At 40.5% G+C, this 27156-nt stretch overlaps 1 protein-coding gene across 1 annotated transcript; it reads right to left on the reverse strand.

The window, feature by feature from the left end:
- Positions 1 to 11667: 11667 nt before the first annotated feature.
- On the reverse strand, positions 11668 to 24836 carry Rab32 (RAB32, member RAS oncogene family). The gene is made up of 3 exons (NM_026405.3): positions 24474 to 24836; positions 17308 to 17585; positions 11668 to 13080 (listed from the first exon to the last, which is right to left on the reverse strand). The coding sequence occupies exons 1-3, from the start codon at positions 24715 to 24717 to the stop codon at positions 12931 to 12933; spliced, it is 672 nt and encodes a 223-aa protein (NP_080681.1). The 5' UTR covers positions 24718 to 24836; the 3' UTR covers positions 11668 to 12930.
- Positions 24837 to 27156: the final 2320 nt, after the last annotated feature.

Genomic DNA, 27156 nt, shown 5'->3' on the forward strand with positions numbered 1-27156 from the left:
CTGCCCAGCTAAGTGCTTGCAGCTTCTTAATAAATTTACCAGGTCTCTGTTTCATTTGAGAGCACGAGGGGTATAGAAAAGACCCCCAAATCACTTTTACAATATGAATTCATTTTTCACCTTTCAGATACAACTGATTAATAGAGATAATCCTCCCATTTACCAGGTAGACTTGGAATGAACTGTTTGACAAATGATGTCAACTTGTCTTGATGCTGGACTAATGTTTTTCCTTAAGGAACTGTACTGATATGTGCGATGTACTTCACTATATGAAAAAGTGAGATTTCTTTCTGTTTATTTTTTCAGTTTCTTGGGGATTATTTGAATAATGGGTATTGTTTTTTATTATACTTATTCAAAACTAAAAGTTTTCTATTATTAATTATTGTTTCTTAACAGTAAGCATTTCAGTTCTTGGCAGGGTGTTGACTTAGTATGTAAACTGAGCAACAGTTTCAGAAGGACACTTGGCAGCATCTATTAAAAATAAATGCAATATGACAGCTAGGACTGCCTTATTTTTTTCATTTATCACAGCATTAACGAAATAATTTAAAATGTAACCAAATTTACACATCTTTTATTAATCTGATAGCAAATCACTTTGTTTCCTTTATTAACTTTTGCATGTCTATGTAGTGTCCATTTGTGGGTATATCAGTGTTTATGTGTGTAAAGGTACATTTATACGTAAAGGTGTACAGACACATGTGTGTACTGCATTTGGAAACCAAAACTTAGCACCAGTTTTCTTCTCAATTTTTTGCTACTTTACTTATTGAGCCAGGATCTCTTTTTGAGTTTGGAACTTCCCACCTCAGGCTACTCTAGCTAATCAGCTGGCATTGGGATTCCCTGTCTTTGCATCTTGAGAACTAAGATTATGGGTTCTGGCATCATGTTACAAATGCATTATTCACCAAGTCATCATCCCAGATTTATTTTTTTAAGTAAATTTTATGTGTATGTGAAAGTGAGTGATATGTTTATACATATATATATATATATATATATATATATGTATATATATATATATGTATATATATACACACACACCTATTCACCATATTCTATGTCTTCCATATGGTTAGTTATCTCTCCTTCAGTTCTGACCTGCTTCATCCTTAGTGTCCACCCCTTAGGCTTTTTATTGATAAGGGATGTAAAAGATTCTCTCTATATGCTCTTAGATGTCAGAGGAAGATACTAGGGAGCCTTCTACACCATGTACCACCTTATTCCTCTGAGACAGTCTCCCATTGATCTTGAGGTAGTTGACATACAGTAAGTCCTAGGATGTTCCTGTATCTGCACTACACTGGGATCATAGGGTACCTCTCCCTAACCAGGCTTGTGCCCATAGCCAGCTGTTTATGTGGGTGCTTGGAACCAAACACAGAAGTCCATGCTTGCACAGAAAGTGCTCTGACTCACTGAGCACTCACTGAGCCTCTCTTCAGTCTCTGATTACTAATATTTAACATTACCATTTATGCAAAAAGTGACGATGGCTTGGGGGGTTGGGGAGATAGCTAAGTAAGTACAAATGTTTGCTGTGAACCCATGAGAAATTGGGGTCTAATCCCAGGCAAAAGTTGAGCATGGCCAAAAGAGTTTAAAAGCTTTAACTTCAGGGAGAAAACCTGGACCAAGAGGATGAGGCATAAAAGATACAGCAGGTCATCCAATGTCCTCCTCTGGATTATTCACAGGAATGCACATGGCTTCAGTAGTGTGCAGACACATGCAACACATACTCAGATGCTAGCTTTGAACTATTTGCACATTTTCATTTATTGTTTGTTATTATTATTCCACTTTTTAATTCCTTCCTAATTAAATAGTTGTGAATATTTTGTTTGTTGCTTGGTAGAGTTCTGTCCATGTTGTCTTTATTTATGTGCTTATTCTATCAAATGTATGCTTTCATTTTTGCTCTTGGCACTTGAGAATGTCAAAGGATTTTCTTAGCATTGTGTTTTCCCCTATAGAAGTCCTATAGTTTTGTTGTTGTTGTTGTTGTTGTTTTGTTGTTGTTGTTGTAGATTGATTTCTTTTTCTCATATTTAAGCTAATTTCAATATATCATTTGGAAAAATTGAGAAAGAACTATGATGGAAATTAAATGCCTAACCAATGTTAGCATGAATCTTAAGTGTTTATTGACTAGAGTAAATGAAAGCATTATTTATATTGCTAGTCCATTGTCTAAACTACCTAGACTTTATAATGATGATGATTAATCTTGGGTCCCAGGTTCCTCAGAGACCAGTCTGCACAGGTGAGAGTGCAGACTGCAGAAGCAACACAGCTTTTGGGACAGGCAGAAGCAACACAGCTTCTGGGACAGACCCCATTTCGGAATCCAGATATCCAGGCACCTTTCCCGCCAGAGGAGAGGTGCCTGCCCAGAAGGGCTCTGATTCCCTGAGCAGGTGAGGGAGCCATCTTGGGTACCAGGTCCCTCAGAGACCAGTCTGTGCAGGTGAGCATGCAGACTGTAGAGGCAACATATCTTCTGAGACAGGACCTGTTTTGGGCCTTGATCTTCAGCCAGGAGGCACGTCTGAACATCAGACATCTGTGCACCTTCCCTGCAAGAGGAGAGCTTGCCTGCAAAGAGAACTCTGACTACTGAGACTCAGGAGAGAGATGGACTCCCAGGACTGCTGACAGAGGCTAACAGAATCACAAGAGGAACAAGCTGCAGCCAGTGACAGCTATAACAACTAACTCCTGAGATTACCAGATGGCAAAAGGCAAACATAAGAATCTTACTAACAGAAACCAAGACCACTCACCATCATCAGAACCCAGCACTCCCACCTCAGCCAGTCCTGGATACCCTAACACACCCTAAAAGCAAGACTTGGATATAAAATCATATCTCATGATGCAGGTAGAGGACCTCAAGAAGGGCATTAATAACTCACTTAAAGGAATACAGGAGAACAATGCTAAAGAGGTAGAAGTCCTTAAAGAGGAAACACAAGAACCCCTTAAAGAGCTACAGAAAAGCACAACCAAACAGGTAATGGAATTGGACAAAAACATTCAAGACCTAAAAAAAGAAGTAAAAACAATAAAGGAAACCCAAATTGAGACAACTCTGGAGATAGAAACCCTAGGAAAGAAATCAGGAAACATAGATGTGAGCATCAGCAACAGAATACAAGAGATGGAAGAGAGAATCTCAGGTGCAGAAGATTCCATAGAGAACATCGGCACAACAATCAAAGGCAATACAAAACACAAAAAGATCCTAACTCAAAACATCCAGGAAATCCAGGACACAATGAGAAGACCAAACCTATGGATAATAAGAGTAGATGAGAATGAACTTAAAGGGCCAGCAAATATCTTCAACAAAATTATAGAAGAAAATTTTCCTAACCTAAAGAAAGAGATGCCCATGAACATACAGGAAGCCTACAGAACTCCAAATAGACTGGAAGAGAAAAGAAATTCCTCCTGACACATAATATTCAGAACAATAAATGCACTAAATAAAGATAGAATATTAAAAGCAGTAAGGGAAAAAGGTTAAGTAACATATAAAGGCAGGCCTAGTACAATTACATCAGACTTCTCACCACAGACTATGAAAGCCAGAAGATCCTGAACAGATGTTATTCAGACCCTAAGAAAACACAAATGCCAACCCAGGATACTATACCCAGCAAAACTCTCATTACCATAGATGGAGAAAACAAAGTATTCCCTGATAAAACCAAATTCACACAATATCTTTCCACGAATCCAGCCCTTCAAAGGATAATAAAGGGAAAACACCAACACAAGGACGGAAACTACACCCTAGAAAAAGCAAGAAAGTGATCCTTAAACAAACCTAAAAGAAGATAGCCACAAGAACAGAATGCCAAATTTAACAACAAAAATAACAGGAAGCAACAATTACTTTTCTTAAATTTCTCCTAACACCAATGGACTCAATTCCCCAATAAAAGGACACAGACTAATCGACTGGCTACACGAAGAGGACCCAACATTTTGCTGCTTAAAGGACACTCACCTCAGGGAAAAAGACAGACACTACCTCAGAGTGAAAGGCTGGAAAACAATTTTCCAAGCAAATGGTCCGAAGAAACAAGGTGGAGTAGCCATTCTAATATCAAATAAAATCGACTTCCATCCCCAAGTTATCAAAAAAGACAATGAGAGGCACTTCATGCTCATTAAAGGTAAAATCTACCAAGATGAACTCTCAATTCTGAGTATCTATGCTCCAAATAGAAGGGCAGCCACATTCATTAAAGAAACTTTAGTAAATCTCAAAGCATACAATGCACCTCACACAATAAGAGTGGGAGACTTCAACACCCCACTCTCACCAATGGACAGGTCCTGGAAACAGAAACTAAAGAGAGACACATGGACACTAACAGAAGTTATGAAACAAATGGATTTAATAGATATCTACAGAACATTTTACCCTAAATCAAAAGGATATACCTTCTTCTCAGCGCCACATGGTACCTCCTCCAAAATTGACCATATAATTGGTCACAAAACAGGCCTCCACAGATACAAAAATATTGAAATTGTCCCATGCATCCTATCAGATCACCATGGACTAAGACTGATCTTCAATAACAACATAAATAATAGAAAGCCAACATTCACGTGGAAACTGAACAACACTCTACTCAATGATTCATTGGTCAAGGATGAAATAAAGAAAGAAATTAAAGACTTTTTAGAGTTTAATGAAAATGAAGCCACAACATACCCAAACTTTTGGGACACAATGAAGGCAGTTCTAAGAGGAAAACTCATAGCCCTGAGTGCCTCCAAAAAGAAACTAGGGAGAGCATACACTAGCAGCCTGACTGAACACCTAGAAGCTCTGGAACTAAAGGAAGCAAATTCACCCAAGAGGAGTAGACAGCATGAAATAATCCAACTCAGGGCTGAAATCAACCAAGTGGAAACAAAAGGAACTATTCAGAGAATCAACCAAACCTGGAGCTGGTTCTTTGAGAAAATCAACAAGATAGATAAACCCTTAGCCAAACTAACTAGAGGGTACAGGGACAGCATCCTAATTCACAAAATCTGAAATGAAAAAAGAGACATAATAACAGAACCTGAGGAAATTCAAAACATCATCAGATTCTACTACAAAAGGCTATACACAACAAAACTAAAAACCTGGATGAAATGGACAACTTCCTAGACAGATACTAGGTACCAAAGTTAAATCAGGATCAGATTAATGATCTAAACAGTCCCATTTCCCCTAAAGAAATAGAAGCAGTCATCAATAATCTCCCAACCAAAAAAAGCCGAGGACCAGATGGGTTTAGTGCAGAGTTCTATCAGACCTTCGAAGAAGACTTAATTCCGACTCCCCTCAAATTATTCCACAAAATAGAAACATTCATTCTATGAAGCCACAGTTACTCTGATACATAAACCACACAACCACCCAACAAAGAAAGAGAACTTCAGACCAATTTCCCTTATGAATATCAATGCAAAAATACTCAATAAAATCCTTGCAAATCGAATCCAAGAACACATCAAAACCATCATCCATCATGACAAAATAGGCTTCATCCCAGGGATGCAGGAATGGTTTAATCTATGGAAATCCATCAATGTAATCCAAAATTAAACAAACTCAAAGACAAAAACCACATGATCATTTTCTGAGATGTTGAGAAATCATTTGACAAAATCCAACACCCATTCATGATAAAAGTCTTGGAAAGATCAGGAATTCAAGGCCCATACGTAAACATGATAAAAAGCAATCTACAGCAAACCAGTAGCCAACATCAAACAAAATGGAGAGAAACTCCAAGCAATACCACTAAAATCAGGGACTAGACAAGGCTGCCTACTTTCTCCCTACCTATTCAACATTGCACTTGAAGTCCTAGCCAGAGCAATTCAACAACAAAAGGAGATCAAGGGGATACAAATTGGAAAGGAAGAAATCAAAATATCACTGTTTGCAGATGAGATGATAGTATATATAAGTGACCCTAAAAATTCCACCAGAGAACTCCTAAACATGATAAACAGCTTCAGTGTAGTAGGTGGATATAAAATTAACTCAAAAAAATCAATGGCCTTTCTTTACACAAAGGGTAAACAGGCTGAGAAAGAAATTAGGGAAACAACACCCTTCACAATAGTCACAAATAATATATAATACCTTGGTGTGACTCTAACTAAGGAAGTGAAAGATCTCTATGATAAGAACTTCAAGTCTCTGAAGAAAGAAATTAAAGAAGATCTCAGAAGATGGAAAGATCTCCCATGCTCATGGATTGGCAGGATCAATATAGTAAAAACGGCTATCTTACCAAAAGCAATCTACAGATTCAATGCAATCATTAAGCTGTACTACAGAGCAATTGTGAAAAATACTGCATGGTACTGGCACATCTACAGACAGTTAGATCAATGGAATAGAATTGAAGACCCAGAAATGAATCCACACACCTATGGTCACTTGATCTTTGACAAGGGAGCTAAAACCATCCAGTGGAAAAAAGGCAGCATTTTCAACAAATGGTGCTGGCACAACTTTAGATTATCATGTAGAAGAATGTAAATTGATCCATTCTTATCTCCTTGTACAAAGCTCAAGTCTAAGTGGATCAAAGTCCTCCACATAATAACAGAGACACTGAAATTAATAGAGGAGAAAGTGGGGAAAAGCCTTGAAGATATGGGCACGGGGAAAAATTCCTAAACAGAACAGCAATGGCTTGTGCTGTAAGCTCAAGAGTTGACAAATGGAACCTCATAAAATTGCAAAGCTTTTGTAAGACCAAAGGCACTGTCAATATGACAAAAAGGTCACCAACAGATTGGGAAAGAATTTTTACCAATTCTAAATCTCATAGAGGACTAATATCCAATATATATAAAGAACTCAAGAAGGTGGACTCCAGAAATTCAAAATCACCATTAAATAATGGGATACAGAGCTAAACAAAAAATTCTCACCTGAGGAATACCAAATGGCTGAGAAGCACCTGGAAAAATGTTCAACATCCTTAATCATCAAGGAAATGCAAATCAAAACAACCTTGAGTTTCAACCTCACACCAGTCAGAATGGCTAAGATCAAAAATTCAGGTGACAGCAGATGCTGATGAGGATGTGGAGAAAGAGGAACACTCCTCCATTGCTGGTGGGATTGCAAGCTGTACAACCACTCTGGAAGTCAGTCTGGCGGTTCCTCGGAAAAATGGACATATTACTACCAGTAGATCCAGCAATCCCTCTCCTGGTCATATACCCAGAAGATGTTCCAACTGGTAATAAGAACACATGTTCCACTATTTTCAAAGCAGCCTTACTTTTAATAGCCAGAAGTTGGAAAGACCGGAGATGTCCCTCATCAGAGGAATGGATACAGAAAATGTGGTATACATACACAATGGAGTACTATTCAGCTATTTTTTGTTTGTTTTTCGAGACAGTGTTTCTCTGTATAGCCCTGGCTGTCCTGGCACTCACTTTGTAGACCAGGCTGGCCTCGAACTCAGAAATCTGTCTGCCTCTGCCTCCCCAGTGCTGGAATTAAAGGCGTGTGCCACCATGCCTGGGTTAAAAACAATGAATTTATGAAATTCTTGGTCAAATGGATGTATCTGGAGGATATCATCCTTAGTGAGGTAAACCCAATCACAAAAGAAGTCATTAGATATGCACTCACTAATTAGTGGATATTAGCCCAGAAACTTAGAATAGCCAAGATACAATTTTCAAAACACAAGAAAATCAAGAAGAAGGAAGGCCATGGTGTGGATACTTCAATCCTCCTTAGAATAGGAAACAAAATACCCATGAAAAGAGTTACAGAGACAAAGTTTGGAGCTAAGACGAAAGAATGGACTATCCAGAGACTACCCCACCGGGGGGATCTATCCCATAATCAGCCACCAAACACAGACACTATTGCATATGCCAGCAAGATTTTTGCTGAAGGAACACTGATATAGCTGTCTTGTATGAGGCTATGCCATTGCCTGGCAAATACAGAAGTGGATGCTCACAGTCATCTATAGGATGGAACACAGCACTCACAATGGAGAAGATAGAGAAAGCACCCAAGGAGCTGAAGGGGTCTGCAACCCTATAGGTGGAACAACAATATGAACTAACCAGTACCCCCAGAGCTCGTGTCTCTAGCTGCATGTGTAGCAGAAGATGGCCTAGTCGGCCATCATTGGGAAGAGAGGCCCCTTGTTATTGCAAACTTTATATGCCCCAATACAGTGGAACTCCAGTGCCAAGAAGTGGGAGTGGGTGTTTAAGGGAGCAGGGTGGGGGGAGGGTATAGGGAACTTTTGGGATAGCATTTGAAATGTAAATAAAGAAAATATCCAATTAAAAAATAATGATTAACACATGGAAATATAGCCCTATATTTTAATAGTGTCTTGAGTATACTATACGTTTCAAACAGAGTAATCTTTAGTATACTAGTTAGCATGGAAAGTTTCAAAATAGATAGTGGGTTTCCATAAAAGATATATTTCCAAGAAACCATGTAAGTGTGAAGTAAGGTTTGGGAAATTTCATTAAGGAGTTCAAATGCTTCTTAGATGTATTGAAATACATAAAACTACACATTGGAAGTCACAGTGTTACAACCCGATCACTTTTAGAAACATTTTGTGATTGTGTTACCTCACTCAGAATGATGCCCTCCAGGTCCAACCATTTGCCTAGGAATTTCATAAATTCATTCTTTTTAATAGCTGAGTAGTACTCCATTGTGTAAATGTACCACATTTTCTGTATCCATTCCTCTGTTGAGGGGCATCTGGGTTCTTTCCAGCTTCTGGCTATTATAAATAAGGCTGCTATGAACATAGTGGAGCATGTGTCCTTCTTACCGGTTGGGGCATCTTCTGGATATATGCCCAGGAGAGGTATTGCAGGATCCTCTGGTAGTACTATGTCCAATTTTCTGAGGAACCTCCAGACTGATTTCCAGAGTGGTTATACAAGCTTGCATTCCCACCAACAATGGAGGAGTGTTCCTCTTTCTCCACATCCTCGCCAGCATCTGCTGTCACCTGAATTTTTGATCTTAGCCATTCTGACTGGTGTGAGATGGAATCTCAGGGTTGTTTTGATTTGCATTTCTCTGATGATTAAGGATGTTGAACATTTTTTCAGGTGCTCCTCAGCTATTTGGTATTCCTCGGGTGAGAATTCTTTGTTTAGCTCTGAGACCCATCTTTTAATGGGGCTATTTGATTTTCTGGAGTCCACCCTCTTGAGTTCTTTATATATATTGGATATTAGTCCCCTATCTGATTTAAGATAGGTAAAGATCCTTTCCCAGTCTGTTGGTGGCCTTTTTGTCTTATTGATGGTGTCTTTTGCCTTGCAGAAGCTTTGCAGTTTCATGAGGTCCCATTTGTCAATCCTCGATCTTACAGCACATATGTACTCACTGATAAGTGGATATTAGCCCAGAAACTTAGTATAGCGAGATATAAGGTACAGTTTGCAAAACACATGAAACTGAAGAAGAACGAAGACCAAAGTGTGGACACTTTGCCCCTTCTTAGAATTGGGAACAATCACCCATGGAAGGAGTTACAGAGACAAAGTTTGGAGCTGAGACAAAAGGATGGTCCTTCTAGAGACTGCCATATCCAGGGATCCATCCCATAATTAGCCTCCAAAGGATGACACCATTGCATACACTAGCAAGCGTTTGTTGCAAGGACCGTGATATAGCTGTCTCTTGTGAGACTAGGCCGGGGCCTAGCAAACACAGAAGTGGATGCTCACAGTGAACTATTGGATGAATCACAGGGCCCCCAATGGAGGAGCTAGAGAAAGTATCCAAGGAGCTAAAGAGATCTGCAACCCTGTAGGTGCAACATTATGAACTAACCAGTACCCCGAGCTCTTGACTCTAGCTTCATATGTATCAAAAGATGGCCTAGTCGGACATCACTGGAAAGAGAGGCCCATTGGACAGGCAAACTTTATATGCCCCAGTACAGGGGAATGCCAGGGCCAAAAAATGGGAATGGGTGGGTAGGGGATTGGGGGGGAGGGTGTGGGGTACTTTTGGGATAGCATTGGAAATGTAATTGAGGAAAATATGTAATAAAAAAAAGAAACATTTTGGGGTTTCAGGACCCACACATAGAGAGGAAAATTGGCAGTATTTTGATGTCAAAGACTAATACAGGTAGGAACACACACACACACACACACACACACCGCATCTTTTACCTGGTTAATTTATACCAGTGTCTAGATTAAGGTGTGTGTTTAAATGTATAACTGCTTTTTAAAGTGAATGAGGAAAGAAAGAGTACTTTTCTTTCATTTAGTTCCTTTTATATAATTTACCCTCAACTGATATTTTATGTTCAAGTTACAAAACAGAAGAGTCTAAGATTAAGGCAAAAGATGAACATTTTCTTCTCAGAAATATCAACAGTACAAAGCCTAAAACCTGCCACTTGACATAACAGAAACTGGTTTTGTCAGGAGCTGTCCTGAATGATTACTGTAAGTTAAAAAACGTTGTAAAGATGGACAATTGAATATAATAATTATGATTTGGAGACCTTGGCTAAATGACCTTACTCGTGATAGATTACATGGAAACCAAACTCCAGTTGCACACACAGCCTCCATTGCTTTCGATAGTGATTTAGGATGAGCGTGGTGTTTCCAGCATCTGGGGGTGATGACATCCCATGCATCTTCACAGGATGTGAGATGTCAGACACACTATAAAGTTGTACTTTATGCTTGGGTGCTGTTGATTTCTTAGAAAGCAAGATTTAATAAATGACAAAACCATAGGGATCGTGTTATATTATACACATTAATCAAGCCCTTGTATCCCACTCCTTCACTTCAGAAAATCCAGCTTTATGATCACATGGCCAAAGAGTCAAGATGATTTCTTTTTTAACTCTGTTGCATACAGCCACACTTATATTGCTAGGTGGGGCTTAAGTTTAGTGAAAAGAGCCTGCGAGTCCGTCTTTATCCCCAGGGCACAGACTCCAGAACAATTGCATTGCTATGTTTATCTTGTTAGTGGCTGCATGCTCACCTACCACGTTAACATGATTCAGGAGACAACTATGTGCGCTATTATATGTTATGTTAGCTTCAGGCTATGATACCAAGGATCTTTACATTTCCTTTAAGAGGGCTGGAGAGATGGCTCAGCAGTTAAGAGCACTGAGTGCTCTTCCAGAGGTCCTGTGTTCAAGTCCCAGCAACTACATGGTGCCTTACAACCATCTGTAATGGGATCTGATGCCCTCTTCTGGTGTGTCTGAAGACAGCGACAGTGTACTCATATACATAAAATAAATAAATATTAAAAAATTTCTTAGAGAAGCTGAACTTTTGCATAATATAAACCCCTTAAATAAAAATAAATCAAAGTGCTGGAGAGATGGCTCAGAGATTAAAAACACTTGTTGCTCCTGCAGAGGTGTGGGTCTGGCTCCCATCATTGCTATGATGGTCTACAGCCATCCATAACTCCAGTGCCCTCTTCTGACACTAGGTACATCAGGCAGTAGGTCCATATCTGGCACATAGGAGCAAATGCAGACAAAGCGCACACATAAAGTGACAAATCTAAAATTCAACACAAAACCCTTTTATTATTTTTTTTTTAATTTTGGGAGAAAGCCTCTTGTGTAGCACCGGCTATTCTTGAACTTGCAATGTAGCCAAGATATGCACTCCCACCCTTTGTCTCTGTCTCCTGCAGGCTGGGATGACAGATGTGAACCACCACCTCAGCCAAACACATTTTCTAAACCAGAACAGTTCCTTCCTAGAACTAACCACATTCATTCAACACACAGGCTTAGGTTAAAATATTTATTCCTTTCTTTCACTGAGTTAAAGGCAATACAGTATAGTGGGTCTTCCTAAGTGCCCGAGGCATTATATAACCAGTATTAGAAACCACAGACAAAACTAGACATGGTCTACTTTCTTCCAGGTTTTACACTACAGAAACTTGGCTATAATTGCATATGTTTTGAAAAAGAATTCCCCTCCTGACCATTATTATTATGACAGAACCGGAAAGACAAGTTCCTCTTAGTACCACTGTATGTTCAATATGGCCCTAGGCTATAAGTACAGAATAGAGGGCAGAGAAACAAAATCTTCATTTATATTGTTTCCAAGTGGTAGTGGCAACCACACCGAGAGAGGATCCAGAAGGAGACACACATAAAACAGGTATGGTGCTAACTCTTTTTGGTCTCTCAGAACTGCAGACCCAGAGAGTCTATCGCATTCTAGGTAAGCACTCTACATAAATGAGCCACATTCCTAGCTCGGGACTTTTTGACTAATTAAAGAAGGTGTTCTTAAGGTGAGTCAGAGTGACTTCATTGTACAACAGCTATGTGTTATGGAATCATGTTATTTAAGGATGAAAATTTTACGTGACGTACAAAGTTTTGACTAGGATATAACTGCACGTGACCTTCAGGTCTCTGTAGCTAACACCTTAGAAAAGAAAAAATAAATGTGCTTAGGTGAGGATGTATACAGGAACAAAGTCACTGAAAAGTCACAATCACCATCACCAGGCCGAGGGGACCTTTTCTATGACCCCACCTAGGACTCACACTAAAAGCTAACTTTTGAAATTCATGTACAAAAATATTTCAAAGGCTGTAAACATTAGTTTGCATTTGGCAGTATGACAAGAGCCTGAGGGGTCCTCGGGTAAAGTCACAGGGCCTCTCATGGGAACAGTTCTCCATGGATCTTCAGATGGGCGGTGCCTGTACAGCTGAACGGTAAAGCAGCGCCCCCCGAGGGAGAGTCACAGGGCACAGTGGCACCGAGGGTTGGAAAGGGGCAGCCTCCATACAGGCAGGACCAAGGAGACAGCACATGGGGCACAGAGACACATCAGCAGCACTGGGACCTGGGCTTTGTTGTGGGGGGCTCCTCTACCAGTTTAATTCTGTCCAGGTCGATTTCTTCACTAGGAAAACTTTGCTGGTTTGCAAGCATGTTTTCCACTAGGAAGCGGGTGGCCTCGTCGATGTTTATATTATCCTGTAATGGGAGCACAGGAAAGAAGGATTAGCGCTGACCTGGGAAGTAAACGTTCAGTGCAGTAAGGGGCCAAGGGAGTCACACCAAAGGACGTACTGTAAGCAAGTCAGTTACCTCTTCTTCAGTGATAGTGTCTGCTACACTAAGAAGTCAAGACACTGGTTTAATTGATTTGCTAAGTATTCTTTGAAAGCTTCACACATATGAAAAATGAATTTTAGTTTCACTTCTATGACTCTCTCTCTGATCCGCCCTCCTTCTCCCCCTGGAAAGCCCCTTCTTCCCATGAAGCCTTCCGCCTATTTTCAAGTCTTATTTGTGTGTGTGTGATTCACTGCGTTCATTAGGACTGTTGCCCCAGCTTGAGTGGGAGGTTACTCCATGAGACACAGGGAATGTTGAGTGGGAGGTTACTTCATGAGACACAGGGAACGTTTTAGTGGTTGCTATGCTTTTATGACATCTTGGAAAACACCGACCAGAGAAGAGCCCTCAGCCTGGGGGCTTTCTGATAGTTTCTTTTGATTAACTTCAAGTTTTGTATTCTTGGTGGGAATGGGACAACATCCCATGTGTGCAGCATGCAGGTAACACCTGGATTAAGGTCACTGCTGCCAGGCAGCTTCTTGTTAAAAAGTTACATTTCACCCTTTGGACTTGGTAACTACAAATAGGTAAAAATCCTGTTTTGCATGCCCCCCCTCCCCGCTAACTTTATCACCTACTAATTATCCTCTAAGCAATTATCACCATGATAGTGGAAACCATCTTTTCATTTGTACCAGTCCTTCTGTGTTTACTAGTTAGGACTCTACAGTAAGGGAAAATGTATTTGTCGTTAGTTTGGGCTCATCATGCACTGTTATCAGTTTTACCCATTAAACGCATCACAATAATTCTTCACTTTGTGATTGTCCTGTAATTCTGTAGTTTCTACATGCAGGCACCAACGTTCTGTGATATGTCCACACTGTTCTGTGAATGCTTTCTTTCTTGCAGGCAACACACACTATTTCAAAGATATCTTCACTTTCTATTCAAATCAGCTGTGGGACCATGTCTTTCTGACAGTACCTTCATTCTGCTTGTTTAATAAATTGTATTTACAAATTGGATGGTAAGGAATAGGAGAGGTCATACTTTATAAGGTTTTATTGTCTCCTGCCCTCTTGGCTGGCAAAGCTACTAAATATATGTACACGTACACACATACACACACACACATACACACCACTCACCTACTTATTTTTAAATGTTTATAAATATACATGAAAATAAGTGCACATATGAATACAGAGAGTTTTAAGTATGAAGCTATTTACATTAATGTCTCCAACCAAATGCAACACAGCGCAGTGCACTCTCGTCTGCTCCCCTACTTGCAGAAACTTTCTCGGGCAGGGGGACTGTTTAGGGCAGGGGGACTGTTTAGGGCAGGGGGACTGTTTAGGGCAGTGGGACTGTTTAGGGCAGGGGGACTGTTTAGGGCAGTGGGACTGTTTAGGGCAGGGGGACTGTTTAGGGCAGGGGGACTGTTTAGGGCAGGGGGACTGTTTAGGGCAGCAGGACTGTTTAGGGCAGTGGGACTGTTTAGAAGTGATGCTTCTATTCAGGCTGCTTTCTCGTACTGACTGTGTTGATACTCCCAGGGTAACTTTTAACACAAGCAAGGGTCTTTGAATTCCCAAGTATCTTTATGTTCTTGGCATTCCCTCTCATCATTAGTTATATTTTTGTTGCTGTGAAAATAACCAACATGACCAAGGCAACTTATGGAGGGAAGGCTTTATGTGGGTTTACAAGGGGGTGATTATTCATGTTGGTTCTCACCAGACCTATGAAAGCAGGTGATAAGGGACCACATTGTGGGGCAGCATCAAAGAGGTGAGGGGTGAGAGTCACTGGCCAAGGAGAGTCTCCTGGAGGCAGAGTGAGTGGTCCTGACCATACACTGCTTTGACAAATATGGTGTCTTATGCTGTTGTTAGTTTCCTGAACAGATGGTTGTGGTGGAAGATGAAGCCCAGGAGTTCTGTTACCATCATGAAGCAGGGGAAGTGTGGAAGCAGGCAGGCATGGTGGCTGGAGCAACTAGCTAAGAGGGAGAGATCATCACATCTTAGACTATAAGTGGGAAGCAGAGAGAGAAAACTAGAAGTGATTTGGAACCAGAAAATTTCAAAACTGGTCCCTAGTGGCATATTTACTCTGAAAAGATCACACCTCTTAAGCCTTCCCAAATTCCTCCATCAAATGGATCTGTGTTTAATAGATAAGCCTGTGGAGATATTATTCTTCAAGCAGGATGGCCCTCTATCAGTGGTTACTCAGAGATGAATGGGAACAGAAACCACATACTACAGTGAAATGAGCTGCAAAGTTTCATATTAAAAATCCATTCTGTGCCACGAAGGAGAAAAGAATAAATTTGTGAACTCAAGACTATCTTCTGATTATATACCCATTAAAACCACACCACTAGAATTCCAGCAAAATCGAGATGTGATGTTAGTTCCTGACCATCCTAGAAACAGATCTATTGGTAGTATCTAAAGCCTCAGTTCAATTTCTTCCAAACGCTTAAAGCAAAAATGCACAGCAATGTTATACTGTGGATTCTAGAGTCCAGAAGCCTCCTGAGTCACTGCACAGGAAATCAGGTGGAAGCTCTTCTTAGGCTATGTGAAGGAAGCATACAACTGGACAAAAATGTTCCCTTACCAAATGCTCCCCCCTCTCTTCTATATGGTAGCTTGTCTAAAAAATGTAATACAGTCAGTTGCTTATACAGTTTCAAATGATAAGTATTATGACTTTGACAATCATTTATGAACTTTACAAGCAGATTTTTGTATAAAATTAAAATTTGTTAGCTAGAAGGTCAAATAAATCCTACATACAGGAAATTCCCCAACATCGACATGTAACTATACATATCCTGCATGTAACTATACATATCCTGCATGTAACTATACATGTAACTATACATATCCTGCTCTCCTATGGGAAGTTAGAGCAAATTGTCCAGCCTGTACATGGGGCAGAGAGAGCACAGGCTTGAAACCTTCAGTCTCTCCACGATGCCTTTCCTCCTTCCTGCCAGGCTGACTAACTCCTGTAACACCTCTGAGATTCGTCTTTCTTCTACCACAACTGTTTGTGCATAAAAGTAAAGGAAAACATAAGGCATAATATTAATCAAAACAATGTATGGCCAGGACCACTCACTATGCCTCCAGGAGACTCTTGGCCAATGACTCAACACTTTGAGGCCGCCCTCATTGATGTGGTCACTCATTGCTTGCTTCCGTCATTATGATGAGAACTGACGTTAAATAATCTCTTAGCATGTGGGTAAAAGTAAAAGCAACAGGAATCCCAGAGCCATCACTCTGGAACAATATTGGAGGAACAATAATGTACACACACATACACACACACACACACACACGAGAGAGAGAGAGAGAGAGAGAGAGAGAGAGAGAATACATACATACATCTATACTATGCATATTATAATCTGGAACAGTATAACAGATATGCAAATTAATGTTATGTTTATTACAGAATTTCTCAAGAAGGTCCTTATTTTTTATACAACCCTCCAGTAATATTATACCTCTGGCCTCTTATTTTTTTTTAACCTTAGTTCTCTAGTGGTTTCACATTGTTAAGCTTCTCAAAATGTATCTTAGTGTTTCTATTTTCTAAAACAAACAAACAAACAAACAAACAAACAAAAAAATGCAGTTCCCAAAGACAGGAGAAAAAAAATCCATTCATTTATTCATGAGGAAACACACAGTCAATGTTGACATTTTGCTCTTGCTTAAAGCTCTCAGAGCTAATCCAGTCTGTTGGTGACTGTTCAGTATGAGTCGTGCATATGCCATGCATATCTTAAAGATATTTCCTCATGTTTTCTTGGCCTCTTTCAAAAGAACACCTCATGTCTCATTCACTCCAGCAGCACAAGAGAACACCTTTGTTAAGAACTCAAACTTGCAGAAAATGTCATATGATTTTGTTCTGCTGTCCTGTTCATGGCTCTGTCAGGGAACTTTGAAATCAGTTCAGCATCAGAGAGGGAGACAGTAGTATATCCACACTATGCATTTCTTATTCTGGACTTAAAAAACTCCTTGCAGAAATGCATCTATACACTTTACATTCCACCACAGCCTGACAGGTACATCAGAAATAGATCAATCAGTGAAGCCAGCTCACCTTGGCAGAGGTTTCAAACCATCCAGTGAAGCCATGGTCTTTACAAAACTGGTCCATCTGGGAAGGACTCTGGCTGTTGTCCTTCTTCTGGTCACATTTGTTAGCTAGGAGGACAGCAGGAATGGGGCTGCCGTTGGGAAGATGAACTTTACTATCCAGATCGTTTTTCCATTTTAGGACTGCATCAAATGTAGAACTTCTCGATATATCAAAGACTACAAATGCTCCAAGAGCTTCCTTATAGTATACTCGAGTCATGTTGCCAAACCGTTCCTGTCCTAGAGATGAATACAGAAGGAGAGTAAATGTTCATAATGGTGACAGTCAGTCACATTTAGGTGCAGGTGCAGGTTCTACAATCCTAAAATCTATTTTGAGAAACAAGCATCTCTCACCTGACTTCAGAATAAACTGGTGGAATTAAGGACTTTCACACAGACCCAAGACCCATGGACTTAGCAGAAGTGGCTGACAATTTGCTCAACAGGAGGAACTAGTTCTTTGTAGGACACATTCACCATAAACTTCAGGATGCCAGTATGACAGGCTTCACAGATAGCCATTTCAGCTTTCTCTTCCATTGGGCTAAGAGGAGATAGGCACTTTAGTAAACAGAGAAGGTAAAGTGGAAGGTGAGACAAGAATAGAATAGTCTGAAGTTTACGGAAGGCAGAGAGATGACATGATAAAAGGTCAGTCAAAAGCATCAGGATCGGACAGGAGACAATGTAGCTTGCCCCTTTACATCTCTAGCTCTAGCTACTTTTGACTCAGTACCAAAGTTATTCTCCTCTTAGAAGCAGACAGTGGAAAGCATGGGCTTTCACAGCAAAAAGTGGCCCAGCCAGTTATGTGGTTAAACACTGAGAAAACTGTGTTACTCAATAGAATGCCTACTGCCTGCACATCCAGACTGTCCTGCAAAGCTTGCTGTTACTATCTGCTGCCAAACAAGTCTTTATCTCATGGATTAGAAGGGACAAAAAGATACTTGATACAAGTCACAGTGACACTAACTTAAAGAGACAAGCCTTCTGACTCCTTCATGTCCACAGGCTTACAAGTCTAAACTATCTTGCAGTTGCCAGGAGTCCTTAGGCCCATCTTTAGGCTGTCAAATCCCCGATTAGATTCAGGAGGGGAAAATGAACTCAGTAAGAATCTAAGATCATCACTATGATGTAAAACAGAGACAGCATGGTAGCATGCTTTCTTGTTAGGACACAAGATGAGGAACAAGCTTTATCAACATTTTATTATCTTTTATTTACACATATGTATAGAATTTGCCCAAACTGCAAATATTTTGTCTCCAAATTCTATAACGCCATAATAATTGTAAACACTGCCTTGTGACTCTTCATAGGTCTAGTCATCTGAATTTCATTATAACAAATGGTCATATGTTGGCACCTATCATGTTCATATTTATTGATAAGATACATCTAATTTTACATTATTTGTATAATCCATTAGATCATAATACTGACATTTAAGGAAACTTAGCCTGTACCTTTCTCTATAAACGTACATTGAACAATTATGCCAATATGTTCACTCAGAATATTTTAACAGCCCAAGAGCAAAGACACAAATTCTTCAAAAAAGACTAGGCAGAAGGATTGACGTTGTTTGGATTTCAACTTCTACTAGGGAGCCTAAAGAAATCTGCTGTTATGAACCTTAATTACCGAGCACAAAATGGTTAGGGATAAGCACCTAGCCCCTCTAAGATAGTCTTAGGTTAAAAAAGATGGAAGGGTTAATGTTTCAGGGTAATAACTTAGTTCTCAGTTTGACCATCCTTTGAATTTCAAAAAGATAAGGTGCCAAACTAGTAAAAGAATGGATAACTATACTTTCCAAAGAACTGCTTGAGTTTTCCTGCTTTTTTTTAGTGAGTCTCCTGAAAAACTGCAAAAATAGTTTTTGTTAATCATAACCCGTGGTATTAAAAGGTGTACTCATATGCCCTTTCTGATCACTCATACAAAATCAGAAGTGTCTATGGTAAGGAATTTTTGGGGGAAGATATGTTGGCTTAGAAATGTCAGATAGATTTTCTGAGATGTCAAGACTAGAAGGAAATTCTTCCTGACAGGCCTCACATCACAAACTATACTTAAAAAAATTCTGTATTTAAGTGAAAAGAAAAACCATCAGTTATAAAATTAAGCAAATGAAGAGGAGGGGAACTGACTGAAAAAAAAAATGAGAGTCTTTCAGAGAGAACCCTATGCAACAACTTCTTTGAGCAGTACCAGAAGAGCCACTACTGGTCAAAACTGGGAGACAGATGAGAACATCCTGTTAGTCCACTTCTCTTATTTTACTGATGCGAGAACAGTCCCAAGAAGATACTCAAGTGCTTTGAGTTAATTGCACTACTGTGCCATCTGATCTGTTAGGTCAAATTTTGCTGGAACAGACATTTCAGTTTGTGTCCTATGTGGCAGAATAGATGCTTGTCCATGTGAGCCAGAGTGACTTCCTCAAGCACAGTACAGTGCTGCTTCCATGGCAAGCCCTGTCCCACTCATCTTGTGCTTTACCACAGTAGCCGAGGAAAGATCCCCTGTCGCTGAACGCACAAGTCACTCTGCTATTAGGGGCAGCCTTTGTCATCCGCATTGCTGCTGACATCCTGACAGCACATTTTCAACAATTCTCAAAATGTTTTGTCTCTTAAACAATGTGCTACCGCCTCTGGAGGATGGGATGTGGATGATAACTTGAAAGTTTGGCAAGCATGGAGGATGAGAAGAGCAAGCTCAGAGAGAGTTATGCAGGCTCCGAAGATATCATCCGAGCCCTCACATACACAAATGCTGAAATCTTAAAATATACAAGTTGGCAAAGGATTAAACCATCTACCTTGCTGTTTGGTGGACTCCACACTAATGACCCTGAGGATGATCGAACAACAAAAATAGTGATTTTCCAGGAAAACAAAACAAAACAAAACAAAACTTCCTTTCAGTTAAAAAAAGAAAAAGAAAAAAAAACCCTACAGAGTTCTTTGCCATGCTTCTTTAAAACAAATGAAAACATTAACAATAAAGCAATGAATGTATCTCCATTCAGATTTTAAAAAGGAAACACCATACTCTGGGTTTACCGGAAGCACAGTTCACAGAAACATGTTCTTGGGATTCCCATTAAGGCTTTTGCTTGGGTTTTTTTCCTCTGTGTTATATTCGTGCCTCCCTCTTGATAAACCCAAATGTTTCTAGTAATATTATCGGAAATTCAGAATATAAATTTCATAACACAAGCCAAAAGGCAACAGAGCAAAATGGTCTATGTATGTGGTTTTCCCACATCCAGGTATTCACCTCTTCTCCATCCACTGACAGTTGACATGAATTACCCCTTACCTACAAGGTCACTTGGAAGAGATGTCCAGTTTCTGATTAGTAAATGGAAGTTCTCTTTAAAAAAATCCTTAAATCTCATGGTGCCCTTCAGAGATGAAATACTGGCAACAGGCAGTATCAGATCGTAGACTTTAAAAGGATTATTATCTATGTAAATAAAAATTCCTTGCCAATTTGTGTTCAAATCCATAATAGTTTTAAGTGATGGAATTGTTCCTAACCGTATTCACCAGAAACAAAAAGTATCCTGTCTCCAGATGTAAATTGTTATCCATGTCTATAAACAAAGAGATGACCCGATGACCCTTGTATGAAAGTGTGTGAGACTAGGGAAGTGAAGAACATGGAAGTTGCGACTGAGGGAGCACGGGTGACAAGGGGGCTGTCCGATCAATGAGAAGCTCCTAAGGAGTAGTGGGATTGTGGGTGTGTTGCCAGGGTGTGACAGAGCCCAAGATAGAACACTGCCTCTCAGCTTTCTTATAAATCAGAATCACCCACAGTGCCTGATCGATGACAACTTTCCAAGTGGTTCGAATTCTGATTCAGCAGGTACACAGGATTGCTAATTGCAAGTTTCAACTCCCCTTTGCAGAATATTTTGGAGCGAGCTCTATGACCAGTTTAAAACATGACTCTTATATTTCATAGCTGCCTTTTCATCTTGACATGCCCATTGTACTGGACCACTGAAACAAATAATACAGCCTTGGAATATCTGAGTGGTAGAAAGCCAGTTTTTATCTATGAAGATTTTATGGTACTGTACAAGAGTGCTGGAATACCCAACCCTAGACTTATGTGTGGGAAGAAAAAAAACTCTTCTACTAAACCTGGTTGGGTGGACACATTTTTCAGATCAAGCCAAGTCTACTGTGAGAGCAGATGCGAAAGAACTTGTGCATGTTACTGACAGTAGATGCTAAGGCCCCTATGGTTCTGCAATGAAGCAACGAAGCACATGACTTGGTGAGCAAATGACTAGAAATGTTGGGATGGAGGTAGTAAGGCATGGCCATTGTTATGAATCTACAATACGAGGTGCATGCTCTAATTTGGGTTCCTTCAATGTGATGAGAAACACTTTGTTGAGGCCTGTACCAGAAAGCTACTGTGGTCTCTAATTTGAGGGCTTACATGAACCTGTTTGGCTGTCTTTATAGAAAGCATTCTGTAATTCTTGCCCATTATACTTCTCAAAGCCATTCTGATTGTAGATTTTTTTTTAATGGCCCTGTCCACCTTTACAACCTCCAGAACAATGGTATTGAAGAGGAACTAGCAAGTGAGTCATGGCTAGTGGCTGACTCCACCTTTCGTTTTGCAACCAGGGAATACTTTTATTCTTTTGGAACTCAGTATGATTCAACCTTGTAAATCAAACTCGACATATGCTTAGCCTTCGGGGAGTGTTTTGGCATGGTCTTCATTACACAATGTCTCCCTCATTTAAACGGTATGAGAAAAGCATGATTCACTAGTAACTCAAATGTTCAAATCAAGTATCGTTAAGGCTGTAGTTCTGCAAATTTCAGTCAAATCCAAGTGATTTGTGCTTCTTGTTACCTGCATATTAAGATCTCTTGCCCCAGCTCAGACTTTCTGAGAAAAACCTAATACTGTCTAGTTATTTCCTAAGTTTATATCTAGTTCTGTTATTTGGAGTTGTGCATTTGCCGAATGCTACCAGAGTTCCTGTTGAAAAGCAACAGTTAACACTAGAGATTCCTTTTGGAGATTATAAAATGTTTCTTTCTTTCCCAGTGAACCTCAGGCTTCATATTTTGGCAAAAGTGCAATCATGTGTCATTACAGCAGGCAAACGGGTTATGTCTCCCTCCAGGCTATGGTATCTGTTCAAGAAGGATGAAGTTGGGCGTGTGCTGGCTCATTCTTGTAGTTTCAACAGTAGGGAAGTTGAGGCAGGATTTAGAGTTGAGGCCAGCTTGAGTGTCAGAGAGAGGAAGAAAAAGTGGGGAGGGCATGTAAATAGCAGAAGTGATATACAGAAAGAAAAGTGTTTTGTTGTTCAGAGTTTTTGAAAGAGGGTTTCTCTGTGTAGCCCTAGCTGTCCTAGAACTCATTCTGTAGACCAGGCTGGCCTCAAACCCAGATCTGACAGACTTTGCCTCCTAAGTACGGAAGCTAAAAGCATAGGCCATCACCTCCCTGAAATGGTGATTTTGTTTCCTCAACTCTCCAAATATAATTTAACATAGTTCTTACCCTACTAATTTGCACATAATAAAGGAAACCGAATTGCCATCCCAAGCAGGGATTCCAAACCATCGCTACTACTGGTGATCATCACATGGTCAGGCAACCTTCAGGATGTGAAAGGATGTCGAGAAGCAATAGAATGCCCACTCGTGTTCTGGGCAGTGGGACCAAGTGTTGCAAATGAAGCCTCTGGCTTTAAAGGGTGACATTTGAAATACATTCTTAGTTGTTGCAGGGGAAGAAAAAAGAAAAGAACAAAACAAGCTGAAGCCAAGGCGAAATAACTTTGAAACGTTGCTAGTGATGTGCACAAACGCACATTCCTCTTCTTCTCCATGTTAGACTCTGCTCACAAATGAGGGTAACGCTTATAAACTCTTCAACACTTCTCCATGAGGAGTGGCTAGAAAAGAACACAGCACTGACTACCGGGCAGGCAGAAGTCATATGTCCCTCTAGGCTACTGCCAGTTGTGGGGTAACCATACCCTCCAGGGACTTTGGGGTATGCACAATGAGGAAAGGATGCTAAGGTGTCCTCAGGTTTGAAAGAAGCTCCCATTTAAAAGCCTCTCCTCAGAAGGAGCTCCCGAGTGTCTCCAATGATGGAGCAGGTTAACCTTTGCTACCATTTCCATTAAACGTCACCAAAGTTCACCTTATGTTAAACACCCATAGGGCACCTACCACAGCAGCTAGAACCCAGATGTTCATAAATCCCCTCAAAGAAAATGGTTCTTCTATTCCAGAGCAACAGTTGAAAGCAAAGGAAAACAATTCAGGGTTTGTGGGATAGGGAGGTGCCCAAGAGAAAGACATGAAGTATTCGCTTAGGGAGGAGAAGCCTTCTGGAAAGTTTCAGAACTTTCCCAACCCTTCCCCAGGGTCAGCAGGCCTCCCAGGTGAGAGGAATTTCAGGAATGGAGTTTCCCTTCACAAAGCCTTGGCTGGCTTCCAAGTTTTTCTCACCCACAGCTCCAACCCCTCTTTGTAAATTATAAGTTTGTCTGTCACCACAAGGAAGTAAAATTTCTTGGCTCCGGAGAGAGAAAACCCTAACACCAAACAGGCACGGACCCAACTCAAAGGAGGGGGGGGGCGCGGAGGGGTGGTGAGGAGGAGTGAGGGGGCGGGGCGTGGTTGAAAAGTAACTGGGCTTTCTTGGTTTTAGTTGTACCACTAAGTGGTTCCTCATGTGGCGAATCCCAACCATAACAATTATTCTCGTTGCTATAACTAATTTTGCTACTGTTATGAATCATAATGTAAATCGGTGTTCTCCAACCTTGCGAATGGGGTTGGATCCAAAGATTGAGAGCCGTTGCACTAACCGGTAGTGAAACTTCAGGCAAGCCCTTTAGCCACCAAGGAGTTCAGTAGGAGAGGGGTTAGGCCTCCCAAAGTCGACTTTCCAGTACCCTTTCAGCCCCTCCAGGCGTCCCTCGTCTTCCCGTTCTATTTGTTCACTTTTAAAAGCGCAGCTGACAGTTCAGGCAGAGGAAAGGACAGAGAAGAACCGGGAGACAGAGAGGAGTGAGAGTCTGGTGGTACCGGGACGCTGCCCTCTTACCCGCGATATCCCACAGCTGCAGGCGCACGAGCGTCCTGCTGTCCCAGTTGAGAACTTTGAGGGCGAAGTCCACGCCAATGGTGGCGCGGTAGTGCTGGGAGAAGAGCTGGTGCACGTAGCGCTTGATGATGCTCGTCTTACCCACGCCGAGCTCGCCGATGACCAGCACCTTAAAGAGGTGCTCTCGGGTCTCCGGCGCCGCGGTGGCCGACGCGCCCTGTTGCCCTAGTCCCTCGCCCGCCATGGGTGCCACGGCCTAGGGAACTTCTTCCCCAAAGGCCGACCTGACAGATACTCCGTCCGCGCAGTCACGCGAGTCACCGGACCCGGAACCTACTGCGCGCTGCTGGCCCAGAACAGTCTGGGTGCACCCTGCACAGGGCGAGCCTGGTCCCGGCACTTCCTCTTCCCTGGCTACCCTGAGCGGTCCACAGCGCCCCCTGCTGGCCTTAGACAAGGGGAGCCTGGAGGTCAGTGCCAGGGCTGGTCCATGATGTCAAGTAACCAGGGGTAGTGGTCAGATGACAGAACTTGCAAAGGACTAAGGCTGAGTACGCTGATAAATCTAGTTTAACTTTAGAGGAAGCTTCATGCTGCTTTCCATGACTAGAATTTCCATCGTCTGCTATGCTGTGCAAGCATTCTCTTTTCTTCACACCTTAGCCAACCCTTACTATGTCTCGTTGATTTGGGAATAGCTATCCTGATAAGTGTGAGGTTATGCCAGCATGGGGTTTTGATTGACAGTTCCCTGATGGTTACTGATGTCAAGTTCTTTTGTTATACACACGTTGGCCATCTGTATATTCTCTTTAGAAAAATGTTCCTTCAGATCGTTTTGCCTATTCTGTATGTTTGTTCTGTATGTTTGGTGTCCAACAATGTGAACTCCTTAATGTTTGGATGTGCGGCTTACATATATTTACTCCCAGTCTGTAGACTTCTTTTTCATTTTGCTTCGGTGGCCAAAGAAATTTCTAGTTAGTGAACTTTCATTTGTCTGTTTTAGCTTTGGCGTGATTTCCGATATCCGTTGCTAAGCTCAGTGCCAACATGTGACCCAGAAATACATACTTTGAGGATATACCTCTTTTTCACTCCTTTTTTATTTTTTAAACTAGTATATTTTATTTTAAAATACAAAACTCACTATTGACAAATTTTTAATCATCAAAATTATTTATTATTATAAATATATAGTATATATAATAATACACTACATATATTATAAATGCCTTTAAAATATACATGACATCATCTGAGGCTAAAGTAACATGCTCTCAACCAGTTTTTAAAATATATTTGGAATATTAAACATGATAGAAGTAGAAGAAAATCTCTTATGATGTCCTCTATGAAAGGAAATTGTGACAAGTTCCTAATTAGACAGAAATGGCTCATCTCCAAGGGAGAATATGCCACATACCTGTGGCTTCATAGAATGAATTGAGTAGTGTTACTTCTGTTTCTAATTTGTGGAATAGTTTGAAGAGTATTGGTATTAGGTCTTCTTTGAAGGTCTGATAGAATTCTGCACTAAACCTATCAGGCTTTTTGTGACTGGGAGAGTTTTGATGACTGCTTCTATTTCTTTAGGGCTATGGGACGGTTTAGAAGGTTTACCTGATCCTGGTTTAACTTTGGTACCTGATATCTGTCTAGAAAATTGTCCATTTCATCCAGGTTTTCCAGTTTTGTTGAGTATGGGCTATTGTAGTAGGATCTGATGAATTTTTAAATTTCCTCGGTTTCTGAGGTTATGTCTCCCTTTTCATTTCTGATTTTGTTAATGAGTACTGTCTCTGTGCCCTCTGTCTGGTTAAGGGTCTATCTATCTTGGTGATTTTCTCAAAGAACCAGCTCCTGATTTTGTTGACTCTGTGTATAGTTCTTTTTGTTTTCACTTGGTTGATTTCAGCCCTGAGTTTGATTATTTCCTGCCATCTACTCCTCTTGGGTATATTTGCTTATTTTTGTTCTAGAGCTTTCAGGTGTGCTGTTAAGGTAGGTGCTAGTGTATGCTCTCTCCAGTTTCTTTTTTGAGGCACTCAGAGCTATGAGTTTTCCTCTTAGCACTGCTTTCATTGTGTCCCACAAACTTAGGTATGTTGTGCCTTCATTTTCATTAAATTCTAAAGTCTTTAATTTCTTTATTTCTTCCTTGACCATGTTATCATTGAATAGGGTTCAGCTTCCATGTATATGTGGGCTTTCTGCTGTTTTTGTTGCTTTTGAATACCAGCCTTAGTCTGTGGTGATCTAATAAGATGCATGGGATTATTTTAATCTTCTTGTATCTGTTGAGACCTTTCTTGTGACCGATTATATGGTCAGTTTTGGAGAAGATACCATGAGGTGCTGAGAAGAAGGTATATTCTTTTGTTTTAGGATGAAATGTTCTATAGATATCTGTTAAAACCATTTGATTCATAACTTCTGTTAATTTCAGTGTGTCTCTGTTTAGTTTATGTTTCCATGGTCTGTCTATTGATGAGAGTGGGGTGTTGAAGTCTCACACACTATTATTGTGTGAGGTGCAAAGTGTACTTTGAGCTTTAGCAAAGTTTATTTTATAAATGTTGCCATTGTATTTGGAGCATAGATGTTCAGAACTGAGAGTTCTTGGTAGATTTTTCCTTTGATGAGTATGAAATGTTCTTCCTAATCCTTGTTCATACTTTTG

The sequence above is a fragment of the Mus musculus genome, chromosome 10 (assembly GCF_000001635.26).
Source record: "Mus musculus strain C57BL/6J chromosome 10, GRCm38.p6 C57BL/6J".
Lineage (NCBI taxonomy): Eukaryota > Metazoa > Chordata > Mammalia > Rodentia > Muridae > Mus > Mus musculus.

Coding starts and splice junctions, on each gene's coding strand:
- Rab32 (NM_026405.3), bottom strand. CDS start 24,717: ATGGCGGGCGAGGGACTAGGGCAACAGGGCGCGTCGGCCACCGCGGCG. Junction 17,586..24,473: donor GCAGCTGTGGGATATCGCGG/GTAAGAGGGCAG, acceptor ATTCATCTCTAG/GACAGGAACGGTTTGGCAAC. Junction 13,081..17,307: donor GGTTTGAAACCTCTGCCAAG/GTGAGCTGGCTT, acceptor CTCCCATTACAG/GATAATATAAACATCGACGA.